Source organism: Cetorhinus maximus, chromosome 20 (genome assembly GCF_964194155.1).
Source record: "Cetorhinus maximus chromosome 20, sCetMax3.hap1.1, whole genome shotgun sequence".
Lineage (NCBI taxonomy): Eukaryota > Metazoa > Chordata > Chondrichthyes > Lamniformes > Cetorhinidae > Cetorhinus > Cetorhinus maximus.
Genome location: NC_135898.1, coordinates 22007176 through 22016893, shown reverse-complemented (window position 1 = coordinate 22016893; position 9718 = coordinate 22007176). Strand labels below are relative to the sequence as shown.

The 9718-nt window shown below is 47.2% G+C and overlaps 1 protein-coding gene across 1 annotated transcript in view; it reads right to left on the bottom strand.

The window, feature by feature from the left end:
- The window catches only part of npc1l1 (NPC1-like 1), a 39090-nt gene that overhangs the window by 1926 nt on the left and 27446 nt on the right, over positions 1-9718 (bottom strand). Inside the window, exons 16-18 of the mRNA XM_078565723.1 lie at positions 7881-8112; positions 6439-6552; positions 4751-4913 (exon numbers count right to left, since the gene is read on the bottom strand). Of these exons, the coding sequence (XP_078421849.1) occupies positions 4751-4913; positions 6439-6552; positions 7881-8112 (509 nt within the window). The remainder of the gene's footprint in view (positions 1-4750; positions 4914-6438; positions 6553-7880; positions 8113-9718) is intronic.

Below are 9718 nucleotides of genomic sequence, written 5' to 3'. Positions count from 1 at the left end.
TGGTAAATTCCTGTAGTGCATCTTGTAGACGGTACACACTGCTGCTACTGTGCATCGGTGGTGGAGGGAGTGAATGTTTGCGGATGTGGTGCCAATCAAGTGGGCTGCTTTGTCCTGGATGGTGTCGAGCTTCTTGAGTGTTGTGGGAGCTGCACTCATCCAGGCAAGTGGGGAATATTCCACCACACTCCTGACTTGTGCCTTGTAGATGGTGGACAGGCTTTGGGGAGTCAGGAGGTGAGTAACATGCTGCAGGATTTTCCGGCCCAACCCACCGCTGGGATCGCTTGGCCCTGCCGAAAATCAATGGACTGTTGGCTGGGCTGCTGAATCAACCGGAGCGGATCCCACCACAACAGAGCCGGAAAATCCCGGCCCCGGCCTCTGACCTGCTCTTGTAGCCACAGTATTTATATGGCTGGTCCAGTTCAGTTTCTGGTCAATGATAACCCCTAGGATGTTGATAGTGGGGGATTCAGTGATGGTAATGCCATTGAATGTCAAGGGGTGAGCGAAGTTTGCTCATCGTTTAAACTCTTCAGCAGGGAATACGCACTAAATGTAAGATGCTGACAGGTTCCTTCCTGTCTACCCTATCTATGCCCCTCATAATTTTAGGTGTATAAAATTATGAGGGGCATAGATAGGGTAGACAGGAAGGAACTTTTCCCTTTGGCAGAGGGATCAATAACCAGGGGGCATAGATTTAAGGTAAGGGGCAGGAGGTTTAGAGGGGATGTGAGGAAGAATCTTTTCACCCAGAGGGTGGTGGGAATCTGGAACTCACTGCCTGAAAGGGTGGTAGAGGCAGAAACCCTCATAACATTTAAGAAGTATTTGGATGTGTACTTGCGATGCCATGGCATACAAGGCTATTGGCCCAGTGCTGGGAAATGGAATTAGAATAGTTAGGTACTTGTTTGACCAGTGCAGACTCGATGGGCCAAAGGGCCTTTTTCTTTACTGTAGCCCTCTATGACTCTATGAGGTTTCGAGCAAGAGGAACCTGCGAGCCCATATTCACAGGTCCCTGAAGGGTGGCAGGACAGCTCGATAGAGAGTCATAGCGTCATTACTGCACAGGAGAAGGCCATTCGTCCCATCGTGCTCATGCTGGAGGGTGGTTAAGAAGGCAGATAGGAGGCTTTCCTTTAATTAGCCGAGGCCTAGCGTATAAGAGCAGGGAGATGATGCTAGAACTGTGTAAAACTACAGGAAGGATGAGATCGCACTAGACAGGATACAGAGGAGATTTACAGAGCAGAGGATGTTGCCAAGACTGAAGAATTTTCGTGATGAGGAAAGAGTGGACAGACTGAGGTTATTTTTTTGGAACAGAGAGGAGATTTAATTGAGGTGTATAAAATTGTGAGGGGCTGAGATAGAGTGGATAGGAAGGAGCTATTTCCATTTGCAGAGAGGGCAATAACCAGGAGGCAGAGATTTAAAGTCATTGGTTATAGGATTAGAGGGGAGTTGAGGAGATTATTTTTTCACCCAGAGGGTGGTGGGGAGTCTGGAACTCACTGCCCGAAAGGGTGGTGGAGGTAGAAACCCTCAGCGCATTTAAAAAGCACCTGGATATGCACTTGAGATGCCCGAACCTACAAGGCAACAGACCAAGTGGTGGAGCGTGGGATTAGGCTGGATGACTCTTTCTCAGATAGCACTGACACAATGGGCCAAATGCCCTCCTTCCATGCTGTAAGTCTTTCTTATGTTTCTAGCTGCCCTGTATTCACACATTGCGGCGAAAACAATGAATTCTACAGAGGAACAACAGGGGATCTCAAACATCCAAGTCAAACAGCGCCTACAGTAATATCAACTCCACCCCTCAATCATATTCTCTATAATCCCTCAGCCTTTCTGTTTTCTGGTGGCCCTCATGTTCCAGATCTTAGTTCTGATGTTTGATTATAACTGTAAAATGCCAAATGCTTCTATATATTTCATTTTGAACTTAACCCAACCTCCCCACTCGTCCTTGGAACTCTGGCCGACCCACACACAGCCCCTTCCTCCCTGACTGCAAAACACTTCCTTTGCAACCTTGTTATCTCCTTAAATACACAAGACTGTTTCCCTTACCTTATTCTAAAGTTATTTATCAGGTGAATATGACATTTTAACTATTACAAAAACGCCACCTACAGACATACGAATGTATGAATTAGGAGCAGGAGTAGGCCACTTGGCCTCTCGAGCCTGCTCTCTCATTCAATAAGCTCATGGCTGATCTGATTGTAACCTCAACCCCACACACCGCCTTTTGAGGAAGAGAGTTCCAAAGACTCATGGCCCTCTGAGAGAACAAAAATTCTCCTCATCTCTGTCTTAATTGGGTGACCCCTTATTTTTAAACAGTGGCCCGCAGTCATACATTCTCCCACAAGAGGAAACATCAGGTGGAATTTAGGGCCTGTTGCGACGAGGGGTGGGGCAGTAAAATGCAGCAAGCCATTCAAAGGTCCATTGACTTTGACGGGACTGTAAAATCCCATCGGCATAAAATTCCACCCATCCTCTCCACATCCACCCTGTCAAGACCCCTCAGGATCTTGTCTGTTTCAATCAAGTCACCTCTTACGCTTCTAAACTCCACTGGATGCAAGCCTAGCCTGTCCAACCTTTGCTTGTAAGACAACCTGTCCAAGCCAAGTATTAGTCTAGTGAACCTTTTCTGAATCGCTTCCAATGCATTTACATCCTTCCTTAAATACAGAGACCAATACTGTACGCAGTACTCCAAGTGAGATCTCACCAATGCCCTGTAGAACTGAAGCATAACCTCCCTACTTTTGTATTCAATTCCCCTCACAATAAACAATAACATTCTATTAGCTTTCCTAATTACCTGCTCTACCTGCATACTAACCTTTTGAGATTCATGCACTAGGACACCCAGATCTCTCTGCATCTCAGAGCTCTGCAATCTCTCACCATTTACATAATGCGCTTCTTTTTTATTCCTCCTGCCAGAATGGACAACCTATAATGCAAAACAAAAACAGAATTACCTGGAAAAACTCAGCAGGTCTGGCAGCATCGGTGGAGAAGAAAAGAGTTGACGTTTCAAGTCCTCATGACCCTTCAGCAGAACTGAGTAAAGTTAGGAGAGGGGTGAAATATAAGCTGGTTTAAGGTGGGGTGGGGGGTGGGGTGGGGTGGGGGGAGAGAAGTTGGGGGCGTGGTTGGTGGTGGTTGTAGGGACAAGCAAGCAGTGATAGGAGCAGATAAAAGATGTCACAGACAAAGGAACAAAGACGTGTAAAAGGTGGTGATATTATCTAAGAGAATGTGCTAATTAAGAATGGATGGCAGGACACGCAAGGTACAGCTCTAGTGGGGGTGGGTGGAAAGACTGATAGGGCATTACAGATATAGATTTAAAAATAATGGAAATAGGTGGGAAAAGAAAAATCTATATAAATTATTGGAAAAAACAAAAGGGAGGGGGAAGAAACGGAAAGGGGGTAGGGATGGGGGAGGGGGGAGTTCAAGATCTAAAGTTGTTGAATTCAATATTCAGTCCGGAAGGCTGTAAAGTGCCTAGTTGGAAGATGAGGTGCTGTTCCTCCAGTTTGCGTTGGGCTTCACTGGAACAATGCAGCAAGCCAAAACCCTGCTCTCTTGCCCACATGTCTGTCCTTGGCTTGCTGCACTGTTCCAGTGAAGCCCAACGCAAACTGGAGGAACAGCACCTCATCTTCCGACTAGGCACTTTACAGCCTTCCGGACTGAATATTGAATTCAACAACTTTAGATCTTGAACTCCACCCCCCTCCCCCATCCCCACCCCCTTTCCGTTTCTTCCCCCTCCCTTTTGTTTTTTCCAATAATTTATATAGATTTTTCTTTTCCCACCTATTTCCATTATTTTTAAATCTATAACTGTAATGCCCTATCAGTCTTTCCACCCCACCCCCACTAGAGCTGTACCTTGAGTGTCCTGCCATCCATTCTTAATTAGCACATTCTCTTAGATAATATCACCACCTTTTACACGTCTTTGTTCCTTTGTCTGTGACATCTTTTGATTATCTGCTCCTATTACTGCTTGCTTGTCCCTACAACCACCACCAACCCCCCCCCACTCAACTTCTCTCCCCCCACCCCACCCCCCACCTTAAACCAGCTTATATTTCACCCCTCTCCTAACTTTACTCAGTTCTGCTGAAGGGTCATGAGGACTCGAAACGTCAACTCTTTTCTTCTCCACCGATGCTGCCAGACCTGCTGAGTCTTTCCAGGTAATTCTGTTTTTGTTTTGGATTTTCAGCATCCGCAGTAGTTTTTTGTTTTTAAACCTAAAATGCAAGTTGTATTTGAATAGGGAAAGATTATGTCCTCTGGTTGGGACTGAGGGGCTATTGAAATACTCATATTGAGGACAGATTTCCTTACAGAGAGCTGCCAGAGGACAGAAAGCTTTGGCATGGATTCGCATTTCATAGAACGGTTACAGCACAGAAGGAGACCATTCAGCCCATTGTGTCCAACTCACTCAACCCCACCCCGCCCCCCACCACCCCAACCTTTTCCTGGTAGCCCTGCAATTCATTTCTCTTCAGAGAATTATCCGACTCCCTTTTGAAAGTTCCATTGAATCAGCAATCCCTTTCAGGAAGCAGACCCCCAGATCATTTAACGTTTAAATGCGGTTTAAAGTTGCTGCCTTTGGAGCTCCGTTTGCTCGTTTGGTCCTTCTGTTCAACCTGGACAAGGTCGTGGTGATGTTGGTACTCACCAAAGTAGCTGAGGAGCACTGGCAGGAAAACGAGGCCATGGACCAGACCCAGTAAGGTGATCACCAGATTGAGACGGAAGAAGAAAACCTGGATGAGTTGTGACTGAGCAAAGTACAAGACAATAATTCCAGGAAGATTTGTCATAGCAACACCTGCAAAGACCTAGGGGAACAAAATCAAGCCGTCGAAAAGGTGAGTGCCATTGTACCTTCAGCCTTGGTGATAAAACCTTCTTCATTAATACATAGAGCAGTCGCTTGGTAGTACAGAACTTGAGAATCTTGTTGAAAGGAGAAGCGTTGCTGAAGTTTTTCATCTTGCACTCATCAGGACAAAAACGAGAAAACCAAATTTCAAACAATCACAATTTATACTGCAGGAGAATAGGGTGCTGGTTGGTCGGGAAGCTGACTCTGTTGAGGAATTGCTGTGGAGAAAGCAATGGGGAACTATAGACTCTCCAGGCCCTCTGGTAATTCAAAAAAAGCGCAAGGCTTGAACATATTCCTTTTGTTTGCAGAGAACGGGTCCCTGTTCATGAATGTATGTTGCTCCTAACAGATGTAAATGAGCCAAATACGAGCTTGACAGATTATTTTAAATGCATGTTAATGTAGTTATTAGTGCACACAGGACATTTGGCATTCTTGTGTTTGTCCTGATGAGTGCAAGACAAAAAGATTCAGCATATCTCTCTTTTCAGCATAGAACAATTTCTCCAGTTTCATGCAGTTTTATATACAAGGGGCTCACACACTTTTAATTGCTAATCTTTAACCTCATGAGGGACAACTGTTCACCTGCCAGTCAAAACGTCCCTACTAATCACTGCTCCTGTCTTGGCTTTGGTGGTGGGCTCAAGCCCCACTCTAGTGGCATAAGTGTCAGTAAAGTGTAAAATCTAGGCTGACACTTCAGTGTAGCACTGAAGGAGTGAACAACATGCTAGTGCTTTGTGTGTTGGGCTATCTATGATTCAGAGACACTGGAGACAACAGACACCTCAAAGCACTGGAGAAGTCCCACCAGCGTTGCTTTTGCAAGATCCTCCAAATCCGGTGGTAAGAGAGGCAGTCCAGCAGCTTCATGTCTCAAACCACCCTGTCCAGCCTCGAGCGCTAATCACTCTAAACCAGCTCCGCTGGGTGGGACATGTTGTCCGTGTACCTGACACCAGACTCCCAAAGTAACTGCTCTACTCAGGACTCAGTCACGGCAGGAGAGTCCCAGGAGGAAACGCTTTAGGGATGTCCTCAAAGCATCCCTGAAGAGGTTAAACATCCCCACCGACTCATGGGAGACTCTGGCTTGTGACCGACCAAAATGGAGAAGCTCATTCGGGAAGGCAGTGGACACATCGAGAGACTTTGTCGGGAATGTGCAGAGGTGAAGTCGAGGTGTCGGAGGGAGCGAACAAACCTACAAACAGCCCATCGACCCGACCCTTCAAACACCACCTGCCCCACACGTGGCAGAGTCTGCAGATCCCACATTGGATTTATCAGCCATCTCAGAACCCATCGAACTGGAGTGGGAGCAAGTCATCCTCGATCCTGAGAGACTGTCTCAGAAGAGAAAGGACTATCTGACTGTTTGACTTTACACTTTGCCCGAGTGTCACGCATGATGCACACGTGGCCCACTTGCCCAAGACGCTGCACCCCCGCGGCCCACTTGCCATACGTACCGCGCTTCCCATAGTGGCGGTTGCCTCCTTTGCCCGTTCCACTTTATTGCTCTTGGTGCTGACAGCAAAGGACCGCGTGAGATGAGAGACAAATTCCACAGACATGCCAACGGCCTGGGGTGGGGAGCAACAAACATTGAATTAGACCTTGACGCGAGAGGCAGGCGCAGAGTTGGTGCCAGCTGTCTGGCTGGAAACATGCAGCCCTGGCAGTGCTAGTCACTTCCTCACAGGGCGCGGGTAGGGAGGGAGGGGCTACTGGGGTCCAGCGAAAGGAGCATGGCAAACAGGCATAGTGGCAATTTATAAAGCTACGCTCTGCCTGGAAGATTACCAAACCTTGCAATGCTACCTTAAAGGCAACTTTCTAAAACTGCACCTGCCACTCTGTTCCTCTTCAGCCTGTTGACGAATTAAAACATTCACTGCAATTTAGCGGATGGACTAATGGTTTTCTCAATTTCATTGCGAATGCAACCGAAACCCTTTTTTTGCCAGAGACGAGACGCTGGTTTGGTTGGAGTCTGAAAACTGTGCAAGCTGTACACAGTTGGCCACTGACCAGCAAAGCCAGACGTGCACAGTGAGCGGGTAATCACATGTACAGCCGCAAAACACTGAATTGTCTTCCAACAGCGTTAGTGATGTCCGCTCCTGCGGAAGTGAAGAACATTGGCTCATTTGGCAACAGGTTTTAAATGCAGATTAAAACGTATCCTTACAGGATAAAGGAGCACATCTGGCCCAGGATTGTTCAGGGTCAATGCTGTCAGCTTCCACACCGATGCCTGTATTTGTTTCATTTCTCTAAGGTGTTGATTATTTGAGGTGTGCAAATGTAATTAGCCCTTGCTTGAAATCTTTGGAAGGCTATGAGATTTACCTGAATGGTTCCAGGGATGAGGGGTTTTAGTTACAAGGTTGGGTCGGAGAAGCTGGGGTTGTTCTACTTGGAGCAAAGGAGGTTGAGGGGAGATTTGATAGAGGTGGACAAGATTCTGACAGGTTTGGATAAGGTAGACAAGGAGAAGCTGTTCCCATTGGCTGATGGTATAAGGACTAGGGGGACACAGATTTAAGGTTTTGAGTGAGAGATACAGGTGGGGGGATGTGAGGAAGAACTTTTTTACACAGCGAGTGGGAATGAGCTGGAACTCGCTGCCCACGAGGGGGGTGGAAGCGGAGACGATGGATGATTTCAAAAGGAAATTGGATGGACACTTGAGGGAAATAAACTCACAGGGATACGGGGATAGAGCAGGGGGAATGGGACTGACTGGATTGACCTACAGAGAGGCAGCATGGACTCGATAGGCCGAATTGCCTCCTTCTGTGCCTTAATAACCCAATGACTTCCATTTACAGTGAATTGCCTTTGCGGGAGGGGCTGACGAGGCACTTTAGTTGCAGCTAAGTAGATCGTCCTGAAGTCGGACTCTTACCGTCACCAGGTTGATGAGAGACACGGCATTGAAGTCGATGCTCCACAATGTCATCACGCCCACCGTGTCCACAATGATCATGACAATCGTGATCAGGTTCAGAAAGCCCGAATGAATGTCCATCCCCAGCAGGATACAGCAGACCACAAACGTTGGGATCAGACATAGGCCAATATTAAAAATCCCCTCGTTCACTACAGTCAGATACTGTTCATAGTATACATACGTGATCCTGTAACCCAGAGAAAACCTTGTTCAGTACTTGTCCACAGTCTTTTTTTTCAATTCATTCACGGGATGTGGGCATTGCTGGCTAGACCAGTATTTATTGCCCATCCCTAATTGCCCTTGAGAAGGTGGTGGCGAGCAGCCTTCTTGAACCGCTGCGGTCCATGTGGTGTATGTACACCCACAGTGCTGTTAGGGAGGGAGTTCCAGGATTTTGACCCAGTGACAGTGAAGGAACGGTGATATATTTCCAAGTCAGGATGGTCAGTGACTTGGAGGGGAACTTCCAGGTGGCAGTTTTCCCATCTGTCTGCTGCCCTTGTCCTTCTAGATGGCAGTGGTCATGAGTTTGGAAGGTGCTGCCTAAGGAGCCTTGGTGAATTCCGGCAGTGCATCTTGTAGATGGTACACACTGCTGCTACTGTGCGTCGGTGGTGGAGGGAGTGAATGTTTGTGGATAGGGTGCCAATCAAGTGGGCTGCTTTCTCCTGGATAGTGTCAAGCTTCTTGAGTGTTGCGGGAGCTGCACTCATCCAGGCAAGTGGGGAGTATTCCATCACACTCCTGACTTGTGCCTTGTAGATGGTGGACAGGCTTTAGGGAGTCAGGAGGTGAGTTACTCATCGCAGGAAGCCTAGCTTCTGACCTGCTCTTGCAGCCATGTTATTTATATGGCTAGTCCAGTTCAGTTTCTGCACAACGCACAAGGCACATCTACAAGGCACAACTCAGGAGTGTGATGGAATATTCTCCACTTGCCTGGATGAGTGCAGCTCCCACAACACTCAAGAAGCTCGACACCATCCAGGACAAAGCAGCCCACTTGATCAGCACCCCATTCTCAAATATTCAGTCCCTCCACTACTGACACACAGTAGAAGCAGTGTGTATCATCTACAAGATGCACTGCAGCAACTCGCCAAGGCTCCTTCGACAGCACCTTCCAAACCCACGACCACTAGAAGGACAAGGGCAACAGATAGATGGGAACACCACCACCTGGGAGTTCCCCTCCAAGTCATTCACCATCCTGATTTGGAAATATATCGTTGTTCCTTCACTGTCGCTGGGTCAAAAATCCTGGAACTCCCTCCCTAACAGCACTGGGGGTGCACCTACACCACATGGAGCAGTTCAAGAAGGAGGCTCACTACCACCTTCTCGAGGTCCATTAGGGATGGGCAATAAATGCTGGCCCAGCCAGCAACGCCCACATTCTGTGAAAGAATACATAGCGCTACCAAGGACCGAAGTGGTCAGGGCACAGCTTTTAACTGAGGCATGTAGAGTGATTAAGTTATCAAAGATAAACGTATATAATTCAAAATGGTGTTTAGAATGTGTAGTCCTGTCTACCTTCTTAGGAAAGCCATGGAAATCCAAGTCAATTAAAAGGACACAGAGACTTTACATAACAACTCCCCAACACTAAAGAACCGAGCACTCCCAAGGGAGGAACACCTAGGCTAGTGTGGATGCTGTTGTGCATTTTTTATCTCAGATTATGCAAAGATGAAACTAGTAACAGGTTTTATTTACAGTACTTTTAAATGTCTGCTCCATGCTTCAGCTCTGGCTTCCAGCCCTTTCTGCAGTATGTTTACTTTCCT